General features: G+C 35.2%; 2 protein-coding genes across 2 annotated transcripts; both read right to left on the reverse strand.

Moving 5' to 3' along the window:
• Positions 1-1,917: 1,917 nt before the first annotated feature.
• Positions 1,918-2,927, reverse strand: LOC105794795 (uncharacterized). Its single transcript, XM_052628940.1, has 3 exons — positions 2,819-2,927; positions 2,567-2,718; positions 1,918-2,145 (listed from the first exon to the last, which is right to left on the reverse strand). Exons 1-3 carry the CDS (start codon positions 2,925-2,927, stop codon positions 1,918-1,920), a joined length of 489 nt encoding a protein of 162 aa, XP_052484900.1.
• A 15,230-nt stretch (positions 2,928-18,157) lies between these two features.
• LOC128039984 (uncharacterized) lies at positions 18,158-21,225 on the reverse strand. The gene is made up of 3 exons (XM_052628941.1): positions 20,797-21,225; positions 19,082-20,139; positions 18,158-18,278 (listed from the first exon to the last, which is right to left on the reverse strand). The coding sequence occupies exons 1-3, from the start codon at positions 21,223-21,225 to the stop codon at positions 18,158-18,160; spliced, it is 1,608 nt and encodes a 535-aa protein (XP_052484901.1).
• Between the last annotated feature and the right edge of the window lie 204 nt (positions 21,226-21,429).

The raw sequence follows: 21,429 nt of genomic DNA on the forward strand, positions 1-21,429 counted from the left end.
TTTCTCTGGCGCAATGGTGTTGATTGATAGCTCACCTCAAGATGCCAGTCTTGTTCTTGTTGCTGATGGATCCCGCTCAACAATGGTAAATAAGGCTGGAGCTGCAACGTTTCTCTCTACAAAGAAGATTGCTCTGCTCGTTGATGAAAGCAATTATTTAGCTTGGAGACAACATGTTTACTCATCCTCAAAACTCATCGCCTACAATTGTATATCAAAGGTACAATTACTATTCCACCATGTATAGTGAAAGTTGCTGCTGGTAAGCAAATGAAGAATCCTGCGTATATTGCTTTTGAACAACAGGATTCAGCTTTAGCATCCTGGTTAATGTCTTCTGTGAGTCCTATGTTGCATGCACATCTAATTGGTTTAGATTCATCCTATGAAATTTAGTCAAAATTGCATCAAGTCTTTGCAAATCAGTCTCGTACAAACAAAATGCATTTTAGATGCAAATTGCACAATGCTAAGAAGTTAAACAAAAGCATGACTGAGTATTTGGCAGAGATAAAGCACATATGTGATACATTGTCTAGTTGTGGTCAAGTTATTACTGAAGAAGAACATCAGCCCACTATTCTTAATGGTTTGCCACCTGAATATGAAAACATAGTGTCTATTATTACTTCAAGTCAACAAGAGTATGATTTAGCTGGAGTTACATATGCTTTGTTGGATGCTGAAGCTAGACAAATGATGATTTCTTCTCTTATAAATGTATCTGCTAATGTTGTTCAACAGAAAAGTACAACTGATTCAAAACATCAAAGTAATTCAAGTTCTGTCTACTATACTGAGTCTAGTGGTAGTGACATATCAGATTCAGTTTCTCAAGGTTATTATTCACAACATATTATAAACAAGGGTATCAAACTGGTTTTAGACCTCGAGGCAGAGGGAGATTTGGTAATGGTAGACCACAGTGCCAATTGTGTGGTAAAATGGGTCATGTTGTTTCTAAATATTTTCATCGTTTTGATGCTTCATTTGCTGGCTACCTATGGCTCCTAATTCTGCAGGAACAAGTGCTTCTCCAAGGCCATACCCACAGGCTACACTTCTTTACGATTCTTTGGATGTCGCTGTTTTCCATTACTCCCTATAATAAACACAAGTTAGAGTTTCATTCTACACCATGTACCTATCTCGGATTTGTTGAGTCACACAAGGGTTATAAATGTATGGCTTCAGATGGTCGGATTTATGTTTCTCGTCATATTCGGTTTGAAGAAAGTCAGTTTCCCTTCGCATAACAACAGTCAATTCACCAACTATTACCATCCTCTCGTACTCCTTTTGTTACAACAACATAACCAGTTCTTTCTAACATGCAAACCTCTTCTAATTTGTCTCCACTGATTACTCCACAATCATTTCATACACCCACTTCACCTGAATTGTCGCCAATGGTTTCTAAGTCACCAGTCACCTCTTCTCAATCATCTCATACGCCCAACCTTTCTGCATTGTCACCTTATAATATTTCCATTGTTGCTGACCATTCGGATCATAGTTCTATTAATTCTTCTTCTAATTCTAATCAGTCTGCAAGTGTTTCTTCTCTTGATTCTAGACAGAACCAAATGTAATAACTTTAGTTCTTTCTGATGCCATACCACTCGTGGCTGCTCAAAATGTGCACGCAATGCGTACTCGTGGAAAAGCAGGTATTGTCAAGCCCAAAATAAACTCGTGCAGATAAAACATAAAACACACCAGCAAAAATATAACACTATAGGAAGCCATAACAAAACAGAGCACCTGCAGATCAAACATAAGCACACTAGCTAAAACCTAACACTAAAATGTTATATAATAAATGAAATTATTCATAATATTCTATTATCTAAGAGAGAATTTTGTTATCTCTGTTTAACATTTCTCACCATAACTTGCAGGCTGATTACAAACATCTTAAAACAATTTGTATAGATCACACCCCACTAAAGTAGATCCCGTTAAGATCTTCTCTAGTTTTGTCAAAACGTTGGGGAGGAGTCCATTGAAGAAAGCTACTCTCTGGTTAATATCTTCCACACAGGAAGTATTGTGCTTTTTGGCGTGAATATTGGCGGGCACACAGCCTAATGGAGAAACATTATTATCTAGTAGAAATTTCCTTGCTCCCAGTTTATATATTGTCTGCGTGCATGCATGATAATTACACATATAGAAAATTGAATATCCACTTCTGCTAACTATGTCAAGAAATTTTAAGAGTAATTTACATCTAACCAATTGTACAACTTTTTTTTAAAAGAATATAGCATAGTCTTCTGCATTGACCTTTCCTTGATATTCAAGTTCCCAAAAAGTGCCCAAGTCGTTAGTCCCCATATGGATAAAGAACAAAGACTTGGACATGAAGAAAGCAAAGCTTTCAGGGAGATCGAGTTGACCCTTCTAGCTTTTGGTTGTGTTCTTGAACAATTTTGTTTCTTGATCAAAGCTCAAAACATGTCTCTGATGGTATTCAAGAAAACAAAAATGTCAGTTGAACTTTTACACGCAAAAGGGTAAGTGTTGGTGCCTAGAAAAGTGTTATCTTAACGGACCAACAAACCGGATAACTCACAAATATTTTTATGGCAGGAGGAGGCGAAGGCTGTTTCCCACTAGAAGCAGAACCATGATTTACTCCGGTAGGAGTGGTCTTCCTCTGGGCCTTAGACAATCTCAGAATAGGAGGAGGAAAGGGCAAGCCAGCTACTTGAGCTGCAAGTAAAAACAAAATAGATATTAACATAAAACCACAAAGTCAAACTACCAAATCATCTCATCAATAATTTTGCTGGTTTAAATCTCCGAAACATACGAATAAAATCCACGACGGTTCTACCATTGGTGGCAGGGCCCATTGCATTACCACTGGAGAACGAGGGACTGCCACGGTCAGCAAAAGTAGAATCAGTAGAATTGGCCATGGATCTATAGCGGGAGCGACCTCCAGGAAATCAAGCGACTGATACCATGTTAGTAGCTGTATTAAGATGAATAACAGAGAACAATTTGAGATATAGAAAGAAAGCACTGAATATTCTAGTATCAATAACTTGCTTGGATCGGTACAAGAACAGGATTTATATACTTGTGTATGACCAACTGCTGCTAACCACTCTACTAACAATATGCCAGTCTGTATAACAGATCATTAACAAACTAATGTATTCTATACTCTAACAGGCTAAATGACGCATGACGTTGGTCCTTATTTATATATTTTTTCTTTTAATTTTGTAAAAAAAAATTATTTAACATCTCATTTGATTTTTTATTTCTTTCAGCTTTTAAACTTGTATTTTTTGTTAAATCACCTAAAAAAAATTTATCATTTGTTAACTTACTTTGCTGACATAGCATACATGCGGATTGTACCGTGGATAACATATCAGCATTTAATTAATTTTTAAAATTTAAATTTTTAATAATTTTAATTTTTAAAAGTAATTTTTATAATTTTTGAAATTATAAAATTTTAAAAAATTAATTAAATACTTATGTGTCATCCATGTGGCAATTCACGTGTGTCCTACATCAGCAAAGTTGAAAAAAAACTAACTTCTTTTATCTGTTGACACCATTTTTGGATGAAAAACGGGGTCGACTTGGGTTTTTAAAAATGAAAACGAAACGGGAGTCGCCACCAACCCTTTTTGATAAGTTGTTATCGGATCACCTTGAAAAACGGTTGTTTTTAATAAACGATTTAATTTTATTAAAACAACGGTTTTGGTCCACGAAATTCAAAAAGACAGGTTCGGGAGTCGGTTACGCGCGAGGAAGGATTAGCACCCTCGATACGCCCAAAAATTGGTACCTAGTTGATTAGTTAATGTCTTAATGTCGAAAATTAAAAATTTTAAAGAAATATAAAATACGATCCTTAAAAAAAAACTCGGATGATATGGATTGAAAATCAAAAGGATATTTGGCACGTTTTCTTGAATTTCCCAAACGCAAAACATTGCCTTATTTTGAATTTTTTCCTTAAAAGGATATTTAGCCATTTGGTTGAATGAGAAAAATCGACACCCAGCACCTTAGGGCACGTTTTCTCGAATTTCCCAAACGCAAAACATTGCCTTATTTTGAATTTTTTCCTTAAAATGATATTTAGCCATTTGGTTGAATGAGAAAAATCGACACCCAGCACCTTAGGACACGTTTTCTCGAATTTCCCAAACGCAAAACATTGCCTTATTTTAAAGTTTTTAAAAGGATATTTAGCCATTAGGTTGAACGAAAAAAATCGACACCCAGCACCTTAGGGCACGTTTTCTCGAATTTCCCAAACGCAAAACATTGCCTTATTTTAAAGTTTTTAAAAGGATATTTAGCCATTTGGTTGAACGAGAAAAATCGACACCCAGCACCTTAGGGCACGTTTTCTTGAATTTCCCAAACGCAAAACATTGCCTTATTTTAAAATTTTTAAAAGGATATTTAGCCATTTGGTTGAACGAGAAAAATCAACACCCAGCACCTTAGGGCACGTTTTCTCGAATTTCCCAAACGCAAAACATTGCCTTATTTTAAAAATTTTATTTTTGATAAATCTGAGTAAAATATAAGATAATGATAATAATGATAATGTAAATAACACAAGTAAATAAGAAAAGATAAATAAATAAGATGGCAAATATATAATGAAAAGAAATCAACAAATAAAAGTAAATAAAAAATAAAATTAAAATACTTAAATAAAATAAAAATAATAATGAGCATGTAAATAAATAAATAAATTAACACCAAATGAAACAATAATAGTGAATAACATTATAATATTTATATATATAGGTATATATAAAAATTATGAAAATAGAAGTAATAAAACATATATATGTAAAAATATGTATTATTTATAAAAACTAGAAATATGTACATGTATTATAAATATATGCATGTATAAATAAATTATAAAAAGTAAGTGTATATGTATACATATATATATTACAAATAGTATGTATGTAAATATATAGAAACATATATGTATATATAAAAAGAAATAAGAACAATTATAATAATAATAATAATAATAATAATAATAAGTAATAATATTACAAAAATAACAATATGATATAAAAATATAATAGTAAACAGATAAATATAAAAATAAAATACAACAATAAAACAGATGGACTAAATAGGGATAAAAACAAAAGTACTGGGCAAAATCGAAATAAAAAACAAAAAAAGGACTAAATTAAAATGGAAACGAAATCTCAGGGCCGAGATAAAAAATAAAACAGAGTAAGGGATCAAAATGTAATGTGCGCGAAAAATAGAGTGGCCAGTTAGGAAATTATCCCTATTAATCGAACGGCGCCGTTCTGCCAAGGCCCAGGCGCATGGTTCCTGGACTAAATTGAAACGGATGCGAAAATTTGTGGCCAAAATTGTAAAAAAAAAGAAGAAAAACCGCCTTGAACACACCACAAAAGTGGAGGGACTTATTGAGAAAATATCCCATTTGCAGAAAACGCGCGGATCCTCCCCCTGGGCCGGGTCACCGCTCGGGTCAGAGACCAAAACGACGCCGTTTTCGGTCTCTGAACTCTAAGCCCAAACGGCGCCGTTTTAGGGGGTTATTTAAACCCAAAATTTTTACAAAAATTCATTTTTTCTAGTTAAAATAAAAAACTCAAAATCATTCTCTTTTTTTTCTCTGTTTCAAAAATGCTTCCCCTCTCCTTTTGAACTCGGCCACGGCGTCGGTGAGCTCGCACGAAGGCTTCGCCGTAGCCTCGTCAGCTTCCTTGCCGGAGAATAAAAGAAAGAGGGTTGCCCCCTTTTGCCCGTCTCTCCTCTGGCTTGGCCTAAACGAAACCCCGGAGGATTTCTATGGCTCCGTCGTAGAAGGGGTCATCGACGGTGGCGCCGCAAGTGAAAGGTTCCTCCTTTCGATCCTTTTTTTGATTTTTTAGAGAAATAAATTCAAATAAAACTTAATATAAAAGAAGACAGAGGATTCAAGAGGCTTAAATCACCTTGAAACTGTTTATTGTTGTTTTTCTTTTTTTGCTACCCTGTTTTTGCGTTACATAAATCGCTAGAAAAAAAAACAAAGTTACATTTTGCTGGCTTTTATAGCCGATCTTCTATTGCCTGCGTTCTTTGTTTGCTTGTTCTCTTCTTTGCAGGTGACGGCGCAAGTGGCGTGGTCGACGTGACTGTGGCGGTGGCGACGTGACGTTGGCAGCGACGGCGGCAGACCAAAGGTCAATAGGTGCGGCCTAGGGTTTCAGAAAATCTGAAACCCTAGTCTGACTTTGACACTTGAGCTTGGGTCTATTGGGTTGAATTGGGTTACTGATTTGGGCTTTGGTAGGTTTAGGGTTAATTGGGCTTTAATTTGGGTAGTAGGCTGGGTAAAAATTTGGGTTGTACATTATCGATTTTGAAATTATTTGACAAAAGACCTAAGTTTGAAGACTAAAAAAGGTGAAAATTAAATGAATAGCTAAATTTAAAAAAAAAAGTTAAAGAGCTAAATAAATCATTATGCCTATAATAAAAAAAATATAATGTTAATTTAAAATTTTTAATTGATTTCTTGTAGTGTGTTAAGACTTTTTTTATAGAAATAATATAAAAGATTAATTAATTATGAAAATGGGTTAGGAAAAAATTATTTACGAAAATAGGTTGTTTTAAACAACACCTGTCGGTGCAGCCTAACACACAAGCGACACCACCCCAGTTTCCCCTTAATCATTACCCATCATCAAATTTAAAAAAAAGAATTTCTTTTGGTGCCGCGACGCCTGTATGTATTTTTGGAAGTACCCGCGAAAAATACGAGTATTCACAGTGGAGAAAAAAAGAATATTTTTTTAATGGGTGTCGCCGGTGTGTAAAGCAGCACCGATCAATTTTTTTAAAAAAAAATTTGTCAGTTAAAATAAACTGAAAAAAAATAATCTTTTAATGGGTGTCGTCAGTGTGTTAGGCGGCACCTGTGGGAATTAAAAAATAGGTGAAATAATAGAAAAAAAAGCTTAAAAGAAACCGTAGAAATAGAAAAAAAAAAGAAAACTAAAAAAATAAAAGTGGAAGCCCGTGACCAATGCTTGCTTTGTAGGTGGTTCTTGTCCTTTTGGCTTGTCAATACCACCATCAGTGGATTGAAAAATTTAGGAAAAGAAAACTAAACACAAACAAAAATTGAATATGAAGAATTTTGAAAAACTTAAAAAGGAAATATAAAAAAGAAAAGTTGACTTTTTATTTAAAAAATAACAATATAAAACTTAGGAAACTAAAAAGTGTGTAGTGCGGGTACAATTGCATTTTTAGGGCACCTTGAAATTGAAAAACCACCTATGAAGCATTGTAGGTGTTAGGGTTTTGAGTGAAGAGGAGTCCCCTTACTATGTTGATCATTGAGCATTTATAGGCAAGTGAGGGTTCCTACCCAATTATGTCACTTAGTGGACCTTAAGTGGCCCAATGGTGGGTCCAACTGGGTTCAAGTTGAGGTAGAGATATAATAATAGTTCCCTCCAAGTCGAGAGGTAAGTTATAAAGTAAATGTGCCTCAATACCATCTGTAGGATATCCCTACGGGTGGTAGTTGTTGCAAAAAAAGTAGCAAGGTGAATGATACAATTTATTGGCTGGATGACTCATGAATATACAATGCCTTGTGAGGCAATTAAAATTCATGCGCACCCTTTTAATGTGTTTGTGGATGGTACTTCTATTCATAGTTGACTTGTATAAATTTCGCTAAGTGATTTAGTAGGTCGTATGCCTATTGGCTTGTCAATCTGGAAATGTATATCATATACTTGAGTAGTGCAATTGTCGATTAAAGGATCTGAATTTATATAGTAGAGGCGTGTCGTATGTATATAGTGGATGCAATTATTGGAAATGTAAAATAGATGAGGTTCAAGCCATCCGTTGGTAATGTAAAATGTAAGATAGGCGACCCATTCGCTGGTAATATAAAACGTAAGAAATGCATACTATCTGTTTGGAGATATAAAATGTAAGAAACGAGTTTTTGACGAGTAATATTGGATAAGTGCTTACAGAATGTGGTATCATAATGCTGATTTAGAAATAACTATTGATCTAAAGAAATAAAGTGCGTGTGTTCGTAGTTATAAAATTTATTTGTTAACCTAACTCTAATTTTTATGAAGATGATATGTCTCACCTCTGCCGAGAGCTTGAAGGGTTCACAAAGGGACTCAAATAATGAAGATATGCCTCACCTCCATTGACAGCACAAAGGGTTCAAAGAGGGGCCCGAATAATAAAGATATGTCTCACCTCTATCGAGAGCCCAAAAGGTTCATGGATGGGCCCGAAATGAAGATAATAAAGTGACCTTGCTCTTAGACGCATAGGGGAAGCTTACAAGAAGTGGTAATAAAGGCCCTGTTCCCAGATGAATGGAAGGAGGCATATGGAATATGGTAATAATGACCCTACTCCCAAATGCACAAGGAAGGCTTATAGAAGGTGGTAATAATGACTTTGCTCCTAGACGCATGAGAGAAGACTTACGAAAGATTGTAATAGATGTCATGCTCCCAAACGCATGGGGGATGCTCACAAAAAGTGGTAATAATGGTCTTACTCCTAGACACATGGGAGGAGGCTTATGGAATTTAGTAATAATGATCTTGCTCCCAAACGCATGGGGGGAGGCTTATAGAAGGTAGTAATAAAGACTCTACTACTAGACGCATGGAGGGAAGCTTATAAAAGGTGGTAATAATGGTCCTGCTCCTAGACATATAGGGGAAGGCTTATAGAATATGGTAATAAAGGCCCTGCTCCAAGACACATAAAGAGAAACTTATCGAAAGTGGTAATAATAGCCCTACTCCCAGACACATGGGGGAGCCTTACAGAAAGAATCACAGGTCAATTGCACTACTGTGGCTCTCACAACCCGAAATTATGTGGAGAGTCTACTTGGATTAGATTTACGTGATGAAAGTAGAATTACAGATATAGCATGTAGAATTTATAGATATGATATAAACATAAATAGTGTATGTGACTATTTGCAAGAGTCCCTTGCGGGTTTCTCCTCTTACAATATACACGATACAAATAGACATATATGTAAGGAGTATAACCACCTATGGGAACCCTAGAGGGTTTCCCTTTCTCAGACTCATGTAGGAATGTATGTACCCGCAAGTATAGATAAATATATTAGGTATTTATCGTTCGTGGGGTGTAACCGCTCCCATGTTTTGCTATAAACCTTTCATAAGCCATTGCTTCCGTTGCAAATGTGATCAAACTACTTTCCTGCTAGAACACTCGAGGATAATAACCAAAAACTTGAAGAAATGAGCAGGAAAAATAATCCAAAGCAACATACCAAACTTGTAACCTCTATGGCAACAAGCTTGCGAACTGCACAAACTTGTTATATCTATTTTAGGTGATAATCGCTTATAAGCACAATACGAACAAACCTGGGTGTTTCAATTGATGAAAAAGCTCCATGGTTTTGTCAATCAACCCATGAAACATACAATTATAATATGCTTGTCAATTCAAGACAGAAGGAAATAAGGAAAGTTCTAACACATGCTTAATTAGAAAGGACTTGCACTGCCTTCGGAGGCCAAATCTTAGACAGAAATCACATATAAACCCTAAATTCAAACAATATTCACTCAGCACTTTCGACTAAGTAAAGCGTAAAGACAATACCTAACGCAAAAAACTCTAAAAAGGCATTTACCAATTGCTCCTAACACACCATCAACGGGACTAATTAATGAAATTATATAGATATCAAATTCAGCATAGTAAAGGAACCAGATAATAATATAACCATAACTTTTCCACCATTTCATTAACGCAGTAATGGGACCGGTTATCTGCAACTGCAATGAAAGACCATTCAAGAATTCTTTGAACTGATTTAGAGAACAAAACCTATAATTGAATGGACTGTGTGGCTAGCCATAAATTTTCAATTCATTGAAATAGTTGGAACCAGGGGGAGCGGCCCAAAATGATAAATTTTCAATGTTGGTCCTTGTAAAAATAATGAATCTAATTTAATACAATGATTAAATTATACTTTAACCCCTAAAAATCCATAATTCTATGTTAGCCCCTAAAACAAATCTTGGCTTCCCCTAATTAGAACCAATTTAATTAGTCATATTTAGATTAACAAAGGAAATTCAACAAAAGTTAGCTGGGCTGATTAGACGAAGTCTTAGGTTTAATTATGCTAAAATGTTTAGTTTTTCGGTTCCAAAAGCATTTTTGATAGTTTAATTATGTTTTCACTTCTCCAACACATGATACTTCCCATTCCTTAGTTAATTGCTTAAAAATATTTAAAATTTATTTTTCATATATTAAAATATTAACAACAAATTATAATAAATTATTTTCTATATTCTTATTAAAATATCATAATATTAACTAATTTAAATATTATTTAAATGTTTATTTCTTACTTTATAACACTATGTCTAAAATGAACATTTTATTTCTCAAAAGCACTTTTTAATAGCAATATTAAACACTCAAATCTTAAACAAACTTTTCAAAAATACTTCTTAAAATCACTTTTTCAAAATATTTTTAAAAACACTTCTAAAAGGTAAGGTTAAACTACCCCTCAGTGTTCAAATGTCATAATCTTCGTACACCATTTCCATCAGTCTTATGGACATGGTTGCCTTAAAAATAACATGTGAATAACATAATTCAAAAGCAAGTATTTATATAAATAAGGAAACACAAAAAGAAGGTGAAAGAAGATAGAACTGACCTTTTCTCAATTCTACTATGATTATCCCATCATCCTTGTGCCCGAGCAAATGTCATTCTCTGAATACTATGAAGCTGATCCCATCGAGCGTAGCACAGTAGCTACTCCAGGTTCCCGAGGCAAACTAAAGGTAGCATCGTGTTTCTTACTGGGATCCAATCCCAACTTACAACCCACAACCATTGGCATCTTTATATATCTACTTGATTATAACAAGAAAATTTTCAAGTAGCTCATATCTTTGTACTATATCCTTAGGTCATGTATTATCTTCCTTTGTATAATATCCTTGGGTTATGTGTTATACTTGTATTAGTTTAAAAAAATATAGAATTCTACTAATGTTCATCAATTCTCAATTCAGTAACTCTTAGTGAATATGTAATCATGTTGCTTCTCACTATATTAATTTGAAAATTTGTCCAAATTAATAAGTTTTTGCTTGAAATGATACACTTATATAAAATGCTGATTTATTATATGCATAAAATGGACTTCTCTTTTCTTGAAATCCAAATCAAAATTTCTAAACAAAATGTTAATAATCTAATAATGATTTTTAGGATTTCAATGAATAGCCATACATTATACATATATATTAATTTTTAGAATGCAATATTATAATATCTCAAAATTGAACACAAATTTTAAAAAAATAAATTGTGTTTAATTTTGAGATATTATAATATCGCATTCTAAAAATTAATATAATTAAAATGCATAAAATCACATAATAATTATTATTGGATATGCCAACTCTAATGCAAGACCTTTATCTATAATAATGTATCAATAGGTACGCAAATATTCATTTGAAAATATAGAAGTTTTCACGTTAATTAGAAAAATTTCCTACACGAGGTCCGCTATATAGGGTATGACAACCCTTTGTTTCCCTCAACACCCCACCAACCCTTTGAATGCATTTATTACCATTCACTTCCCTTAATGCTAATGGATCAGACCACCACATATATTCCTCCACAATATGTATCCGCAGCTTTTTAACCAGTACAAGAACAACAAACTAGCTTTTATTCCCGAATATTATCTCATTTCTAGCAAGCCAAATGTCCCAAAGCTGCTCCACAGGCAATCTACCACCATTTTCCTAATCTCACCCTTGAATTGAGCATCCAAGCTCTAGAAAAAAAGAAAGCATGTTATAACATAAATTTGACAAAGACAACTGCTCAAGAGTTTTAAATGCTTGAAATAATTTTATAGTACAAGAAATTAATGAACATAATAGTAGTAACATTTATTGCTCCAAATGGTACTAGTACATAGAATATAGTCTTTGGTTGATGATAATTAAGGTCTCTCAAGGAAATCATTTCTATTTGTCTCAAGATGGACCAGAGTTGACCATGGTTTACCGTATAAAAATGTGTTTCCTTCTGGTGTGGCACCACTATAAAGATGTTCCCCGTATCATAATAATTCTTCATTTTGCACCACTAAATTCGAAATCATAATTGCTATCAGAATCTAGAGCTTTAAAGCAACCTACCCACGCATGTAATTCCCCGTCGTTGATGCTAGCTTCTATCAATCTTCCATTTCCAAGTTAATCAGCTCTTCAACCCGCAATTTTCGGGTTTTCTTTGGTTCAAATTTTCCAGTATCTAATTAGGGTTTAGTGTCACGTATTAATTCTTTTTTTTTTTGCTTATAATTAGAGTTTACCCTTTTACAAAAAATAAATATTTTTATCATATATAAATTCTAAGCCAAATTTATATTTCTTATAAAAATCAGAATGTTATAATAATTTTAAATATGGATAAAAACTCAAACTCATAATAATTATCAACCTGTTAATGTTCCTAAGCACTTAAAATTTATAGAATTTTAAATTAGTACACGTAAAATTACACTTTATGCTTATAAATGATAAAATTTTAATTTAATCCTTTAAAGAATTAAAATATATTTAAATTCTCCTAAAATATAGTGACCTGAAAAATTTTCCTTTTAACTTCTCCCATAGCATAAATAAATGAAAGAAATAAGTTTTAATCTATTTAACTTTTTGAATTAGATATTTCCTCGTTAGCCTTAGAAATATTTTGTTAGGCCATGCATATCATATCACATGAATTACAAGTGGTGGTGAAACATTTTCTGAAAAGAAAAACTCGTGGATGATAAAAATATTAAGATTGATGAAAAATTATGTATGAAATAGGACTTCTTATGAGTGATAATTTAGTGGATTATGAGTCGTTGGTCATGAGTTTTAATGGGAATTTCTAATTTTGGCATTTAGTAGCTTTAAATTTGCCTATCCATAGAGGGATTCATTATTGGATAACACAATTATATGCAACAGAAAAACTACAAATGTTAAATATATTGAAGAGAATGTTAGTTTAGATATATGATAAATCGTGACTACTGCAAAATAGAAGCTTTTTACACTTGGGATCCTTATTCATAGAGTTAATCCAACAATCTACTATACTTCAAATAAAGTGACTCAATCCACTAGCATTTTGCTCTCTCGAAGCATAATGAAACCTAAATAAGCTTTGTTGGCATGTTAAATTAGAGTTAGTTACCATCTCACAGATCTCTTCAATAATCATCCAATGTTTTAAATAAAAGAATTTAAATTGTATTGAAAGATTTAATTTGATTCCAATACATTTTAACTTCACGAATGTGTCATAACCATTCACTCAAGTCCACAAAACAAAAGTTGATTTAAGTAATTTTGAGTAAAAACCATGTCAATTCATATAAAATAAGTTTTATCTATGCCTTAAATTATAATTAACATTGTTGCTAAAAGATAAAACTGACCTCACAATGCTATCTAATTATTGCTCTGTCTCTTAAGATATCAATTCCAACATATTAACCGTACATTATAAAAAATTGGGTAAATTATACCTATGGTCACTCTAAAATAGGGTCTGTCCTATTTGGTCATTTCAAAATTTTTTCTCAATTTAGTCACTCTCGTTAAAATTTTGTTTTCTTTTAACAAATTGCTGACGTGGCACATTAGCTCTGTCGAAACCGTTTTTTTAAAACAAAAATTTAGTTGTCGACTTTAAAAATAAAAACTGGAGTCGCCACCGATCCTTTATTAAGGTGTGATCGGCTCACCTTAAAAATTATTTTGGTCTACGAATTTTGAGAAAACGAGTTCGGGAGTCAGTTACGTACGAGGAAGGGTTAGCCCCTCGTAATGCCCAAAATCGGTACCAAATTGACTATTTGATGTCTTAGTGTCGAAAGTTAAAATTTTTTTTAAAATAAGCTTGAATAATGAAATTTGCAAAAGGATAACCAATTGTTCAAGTCATGTAAAGAAATCGAGTCCCAATACGTTAGGGTACAATTCCTCATAATCCTCGAACTTTGAATATCACTTTTATTTTATGCGAAAATCTTCATTTTGAGAAAGTAACAGGCCACACCTAATACGTTAGGGCACGACAAGTTAAGTTCCCAAAAATGATTTTTATGCTCATGCATTTTGAATAAAGAATATTCTCGGTCATTTAAGATTGACAAAGAAAATCAGAACCCAATACGTTAGGGCTCAATTTCCCTCGAAAATCCCAAACTTCAAATAATGCTTTTATCCAAAAAAAACCTTTAAATCAAGAAAATAATTTTGATGAATGGTTAAAACCAAAATATATTTTTAAAAGGGTGCGTTAAAAAATAATGTACAATATGGTACAGATACTTTAATTCACAACATATACGAATAAATATTTGCAAATATATATACAAACACAATATAACAATAAAGTTGCAAACATATGTACACATATATCAAACACATATACAAGTATACATGCAAATAGAAGGAATGAAATATATCAAATAAAACAAATAAAAATACATGTGTTGAAAACAAAATGAAAGTATAAAAATACGCATACATATATATTTACAAAAAAAAGTATAAGTATATCGTAAAAAATAAAAATAAATAAAACATATGTACATATATATTTAAAAAACTAAAATATAAAAGTTTATTTATATATGTAAAAGTTAGAAAATAAAAAATAAAAAATGTATAAAATATATAGAGGTATATGTATACTTTAAAAAGAAGCATATATATATATTATATAAAAGCCATGCGTATGTATATGTATAGAAAATATAATAATAATAATGATAGTAAATAATGTAATAATAATAGTAATGGAAATAATAAGTAAAAAAACGAATTGTAAAAAAAAATAAATGTAATTAAAACAAAATGAAGGACTAAATCATGATGATCTTTACAACAACGGAGGACCAAAGGGGAAATTATCCCCACCTTCCAAAAGGTGGCGCATCGAGGGTCCAAATTGAAACAAAAGTAAAATATGCGGCTAAATTTAAAACAAGTAAAAAAATTAATTGAAACGAATTGCAAAAGAGAGGGACCGTTTGCGCAAATTTCCCTTTAGCCCAAACGCGCGGATCCTCCCCTCCGGGTCGGGTCACCGCGCGGGTCGCACCAGGCTAAAACGGCGCCGTTTTGAATGTTATTTAAAACAAAATTTTTGTCTTTCAAAATCATTTGAAACCGAATAAAGAAAAAAATAAAAAAATAAAGAAAGAACCCCTTTTTTGCTCTGCTAGGGTTTGGAACTCTAGCGTCATCGCGCCGCCGTTCGCCGGTGACCGTGCTCCGATCAAGACGGAGAGGGCCCCCATTCGGTGTCTTCGACGAAAGAGGTGAGATCCCCCTTTCGTGTTTTGTATTATTTATTTTTAAAAAGAAAAACAAAATAAAAAAATAGAAAATAACGAAAAGAAACACAGAAATCCGATTTCACCTTGAAAAATCTTTGTATTCTCAGTGTTTTCTTTCAATTTTTGGTGTCTTTTTTTGTTGTCTCTTTACAGATTTTCAAAGGCTTTTATAGCCCGAAAAATCGAAAACAAATAAAAGATATCTGCTAATTATTTTTGCTATTTTATCTCAATCGGACTCCTTTGAGTCTGTTCTTTGCAGGTGTCATGCGCGCGAACGGCGCGCGTGGAGAAGTTGGCCCCGAGACGTGCGGTGCTTGGGACGTCTGCTGGAGACTGTTGGGGGCTTGCGGCGCTGAACATGAGGCTAGGGTTTCAACAAATTAATTTTTGCTGGGCTAGGGTTTGCAAATCGGTTATTGGGCCTGTATTGGGCCACCTATTTGTTGGGTCTGACATGTTTTTGTTTAGTTTGGACCCAGGCCGATTGGGCCTTATTACAGCTGCCCCTCTTTGCTCATTGTCGTGTAACGGGAATAGAGCAAATACTACAAGGCCCAATCATGCCTGGTCTCACTGAGCCTTAGACTTCTTCGGTGCTTTTCTTCTTTAAGAAGCTTCATTCCTTCCTACTGCATCTTCAGTGGTATTGGAACTGGTGCTTCAATCTACTCCATGGTTTCAATGTACTCCACTGCAACCTCAGGGAGGTAAAATCCACCATCTTCGATCTGCTCCACTACTGCTTAGGGAGATAAGATCTGTAATCTTCGATCTACTTCACTCCAGTACATGAAGACAAGATCTGCTTTCTTTGATCTACTTCGCCACCAGTATGGGAAGACAAGATCTGGTATCTTTGATCTACTTCACGCCAGTACATGAAGACAAGATCTGCTTTTTCCGATCTACTTCACCACCAGTATGGGAAGATAAGATCTGCTATCTTTGATCTACTTCACGCCAGTACATGAAGATAAGATCTGTTTTCTTTGATCTGCTTCGCCACCAGTATGGGAAGGCAAGATCTGGTATCTCTGATCTACTTCACGCCAGTACCTGAAGACAAGATCTGTTTTCTTTGATCTGCTTTGCCACCAGTATGGGAAGGCAAGATCTGGTATCTCTGATCTACTTCATGCCAGTACATGAAGACAAGATCTGTTTTCTTCGATCTACTCTACCACCAGTATGGGGAGACAAGATCTGGTATCTTTGATCTACTTCACGCCAGTACATGAAGACAAAATCTGCTTTTTTCGATCTACTTCACCACCAGTATGGGAAGACAAGATCTGGTATCTTTGATCTACTTCACGCCAGTACATGAAGACAAGATCTGTTTTTTTTCAATCTGCTCCACCACCAGTATTGGGAGACAAGATCTGTATATTCGATCCACTTCGCTACCAATATAGGAAGACATGATCTGCTGCTTTTCAACCTGCTCCACTGTTGCTCAGGGAGATAAGGCTTTATGATTTCGCCGATCTGTTCTCTGGGGAATAGGACCTGTATAATTCACTTTATGAACCTAACTATGCCTAATGATTAGGATGTCATGATCAAATGAATCAAACGCTCCTAACTAGGCGTGTATGAATGACATTTGAATGTTATGTCATGAAAAATGAATATTGAATGTTTAAAGTCATTATTGCTCATTAAGGCTTCCTTTGTGACAATAACGCTTTGTCAAAACTTGAAAATTTTAATCTTGACTCTTGACTCCTAGATATCTCCGACCTTTTAACCTGGTGAAGTCTAAACAATAGTCCTGCTTCAGGCTTCTGTATTATTTAGAAATTTCTAGAGTAATATGAAAAACTTCCCTTGTGAAAGTTTTATTAGTCCATTAATCGTCATCCTAATGCAACATGTTTGCGAAAAGATCATAACGATGAATAAAACAAAATTGGTTTGGGAGCATAGCTCGCAATGGATTGTCAATGATAGAGGAATTGTCTGGGGACATTTATATTGAAAAAGAATGAAATATTTTAAAACAACGAATTCAATACAAATACTATGAATAGGTGCCCCAGATATCTCTGCTTGAATTTCTCTATACAGTTTTTCGAAGACTCTTCTGAATTCAACACGTGTTTAGGAAATTCACAGTATTTTGTTGATGCCCCAAGATGTCGTCTATTCCTTTCTGCCGATTTAGGTACAACAAGACTACCACGCGACAATCAAAATTTGAGCCGCCCTTTTCAGGTTTTCAACTCAAATCTCCTTTGGTCTTAAGGCGCCCTTTGCGGGTTTTCACCTTAGCCTCTCTATTTTTTTTTTTTGGAATCAAAGTGCCCTTTGCGGATTTTCACCTTGGTTCCTTCCTTTCTTCAAGTAAAGTATCTCTTGACCGAATCTGAATTTACTGGATTAGGCAAGTTTCTTTCATCCATTTCAGCCAGAATCAGGGCTCCCCTAGAAAAGGCATTTTTTTACAACATAAGGACCTTCCCAATTCGGCATCAATTTCCCCCTCAAATCTTTTTGTAGAGGAAGAATTTTTCTCAACACCAGGTCCCCCTCGTGAAATTCTCTGGGTCGGACCTTCTTGTTGTAGGCACGCATCATTCTTTTCTGGTACATCTGACCATGCTGAATAGCCTTTAGCCTTTTTCCCTCTATCAAGTTCAACTGATTGTATCGAGATTGAACTCATTCTACTTCATCCAATTGTAGCTCAGTTAAAACCCGGAGAGAAGGGATTTCAACTTCGATGGGCAAGACCGCCTCCATGCCATAAACTAAGGAGAAAGGCGTTGCCCCGGTAGAGGTCCTGATTGACGTTCGATAAGCAAGGAGGGCAAACGGTAATTTCTCGTACCAGTCCCTGTAAGTCTCAGTCATCTTCCCCACAATCTTTTTTATATTTTTATTAGCTGCTTCCACTGCACCATTCATTTTTGGGCGATACGGCGATGAATTGTGATGTCTGATCTTGAATTGACTGCAGACTTCCGCTATTGAGCTGTTGTTCAAGTTCAACGTATTGTCGGATATGATTCTTTCAGGCATTCCATACCGACATATGATCTCCCTTTTTAAGAACTTATTGACTGATAACTTTGTAACGTTAGCATACGAAGCAGCCTCTACCCATTTGGTGAAGTAGTCAATAACCACGAATATGAAACGATGCCCATGTGAAGCCCTCGGCGATATTGGCCCAATGACATCCATACCCCACATAGAGAAAGGCCATAAATAAGTCATGACATGAAGAGGTGAAGGAGGTGCATGCATTTTATCACCATAGATTTGACATTTATGGCACTTTCTGGAATAATTGATGCAATCCCCTTCCATGGTGGACCAGTAATACCCGAATCTCATAATCTGTCTAGCTATTGTGAACCCACTGGCATGCGTTCCACAGATGCCCTCATGGACTTCTTCTAGAATTTTCTTTACCTCCACGGCATCTACAAATCTTAACAGTACCTGATCTTTTCTCCTTTTGTATAAGATCTCCCCATCTAAGACGTAATCAATGGCTAGTCTTCTCAGAGTTCTTTTTCATTCTCCGTTGCCTGGCCAGGATACTGACGATTCTTTACATATCGTAGTATATCTTGATACCAATGACTATCATCAATTTCCCCTTTTTCGATATTGTAACAATGAGCCGGGTCTTCATAGATACTCATTTGGATAGGCTTCATATCCTCATGTCTGTTCACCTTGATCATGGAGGCTAAAGTAGCTAGTGCATCAGCCATCTGATTCTCATCTTGTGGGAGATAGCAAAAAGTAATGTCCTCAAACTCTTTAATCAATTCAAGGACCAACTTTCGATAACTGATTAATTTGGGATCTCTTGTTTCCCACTCACCCCTGAGCTGATATATCACAAATGTCGAATCCCCATAGACTTCTAACACTTTGATTCTTCGTTCTATAGCTGTACGAATACCCATGATGCATGCTTCGTATTTTGCCATGTTGTTTGTACAATCAAAATCCAATTTGCAAGTAAAAGGATAATAATCACCATTCGGGGACACTAGGACTGCCCCAATTCCATTACTCACAGCATTCGAGGCTCCATCAAAGTTTAACCTCCAACCGTGACCTTCTTGTGGATTTTCCTCAGTAGCCGCTATACACATCAGGTCTTCATTTGGGAAATCAAAACTCAACGGCTCGTAGTCCTCCAAAGCTCTACTAGCTAGAAAGTCAGCAATTGCACTCCCTTTCACAGCCTTTTGGCTCACATAAACAATATCAAATTCAGACAGTAAGATCTGCCATCGGGCCATTCTCCCATTCAAAACAGTTGACTCCATCATATAATTTAACGGGTCCAACTTTGAGATTAGCCAAGTCGTATGATATAACATGTACTGCCTTAATCTTAGGGTTGTCCAAATCAAGGCACAACATAACTTCTCAATAGGTGAATATCTCATTTCACAGTCAGTGAATTTCTTGCTGAGATAATATATCGCCCTTTCTTTTCTCCCCGTTTCATCATGTTGGCCTAGCACACACCCCATGGAATTATCAAATACTGTCAGATACAATATCAGCGGCCTATCCGGGCTAGGTGGTGACAGCACTGGAGTGTTAGACAAATACTGCTTCACCTTGTTAAAAGCTTCTTCACATTCTTCATCCCAAGTACCAGGATTATGTTTCTTCAGAAGACGAAATATAGGGTCACATTTCTCAGTCAGTTGTGAAATGAACCTAGCGATGTAATTCAGTCTTCCGAGGAAACCTCGAACTTCTTTCTGAGTGCGAGGTGGAGGTAAATCTCGTATTGCCTTGACTCTGTCTGGGTCAATCTCGATTCCCTTTTCACTGACTATGAAGCCTAGCAACTTTCCTGACCTGGCCCCAAAAGTGCACTTCGCTGGATTAAGCTTGAGCTGGAACTTTCTCAATCTTAAGAATAACTTTTTCAAGACTTGCACATGTTCCTCCTCCGTCCTAGATTTCACGATCATATCATCAACATAAACCTCGATCTCCTTATGCATCATATCATGGAACAAGGCTACCATGGCTCTTTGGTATGTCGCTCCCGCATTCTTTAACCCAAACGGCATCACTTTATAACAAAACGTCCCCCATAACGTAATGAACGTAGTCTTTCTCATGTCCTCGGGATGCATCTTTATCTGATTATACCCATAAAAACCATCCATGAAGGAAAATAATGAAAAGCCCGCCGTATTGTCTACCAATGTGTCGATGTGAGGTAATGGGAAATTATCTTTTGGACTAGTCTTGTTCAAATCCCTGTAATCCACACACATTCGTAATTTTCCATCTTTCTTCGGAACTGGTACGATGTTGGCCACCCACTCAGAATACTTGACTTCTTGCAGAAATCCGGTATCAAACTGCTTCTGGACCTCCTCTTTTATCTTCAACACGATATCAGGCCTCATCCTTCTAAGCTTTTGCTGCACTGGCTTACAATCTTCTCTTATAGGGAGACGATGGACTACAATGTCGGTACTCAACCCCGGCATATCCTGGTATGACCATGCAAAAACGTCCTTGAACTCTTGGAGTAATTCGATGAGGTCTTGTCTTGTCTTTGCAAAGATATCTGATCTGATCTTCACCTCTTTAACTTCCTCCAATCTCACAATTTCTATTGATTCCCTGTGAGGTAGGATTTGCTTCTCAGTCCTTTCTACCATCTTCAACAAGTCAGGAGACAAACCACAGTCTTCGTCATCCTCAAAATCATGCGATCCCTCTAAACACATGTTTCGTTCAAAATGAGACTCTAAATTTGTGAGAGTGACATTCGTATCATTGATATCGTAGGACCTGTTATAAAAATAATATGGATTCAGGAATTTGTTTGGTGTAATATGGTAATGAATGAAATGCAAGTGTAGTTTGGGAGAAATTCAAAATAACTGCTCTTATGGAAAGAAAGATTTGCTCCAAAAATGACTGCAGAAAAT

This window comes from Gossypium raimondii, chromosome 3 (assembly GCF_025698545.1).
Source record: "Gossypium raimondii isolate GPD5lz chromosome 3, ASM2569854v1, whole genome shotgun sequence".
Lineage (NCBI taxonomy): Eukaryota > Viridiplantae > Streptophyta > Magnoliopsida > Malvales > Malvaceae > Gossypium > Gossypium raimondii.

Excerpts from the sequence above, each read along its gene's own strand:
- LOC105794795 (XM_052628940.1), bottom strand. The coding sequence starts at position 2,927 with ATGGCCAATTCTACTGATTCTACTTTTGCTGACCGTGGCAGTCCCTCG. Across the intron at positions 2,719-2,818 it reads AACCGTCGTGGATTTTATTC|CTCAAGTAGCTGGCTTGCCC; the intron begins GTATGTTTCGGA and ends TTTTACTTGCAG. Across the intron at positions 2,146-2,566 it reads AAATATTTGTGAGTTATCCG|ACAATATATAAACTGGGAGC; the intron begins GTTTGTTGGTCC and ends GCATGCACGCAG.
- LOC128039984 (XM_052628941.1), bottom strand. The coding sequence starts at position 21,225 with ATGTGTTTAGAGGGATCGCATGATTTTGAGGATGACGAAGACTGTGGT. Across the intron at positions 20,140-20,796 it reads CTGAGTGGGTGGCCAACATC|AAACATAATCCTGGTACTTG; the intron begins GTACCAGTTCCG and ends CGTCTTCTGAAG. Across the intron at positions 18,279-19,081 it reads GAAATTGATGATAGTCATTG|GACCTCTACCGGGGCAACGC; the intron begins GTATCAAGATAT and ends AACGTCAATCAG.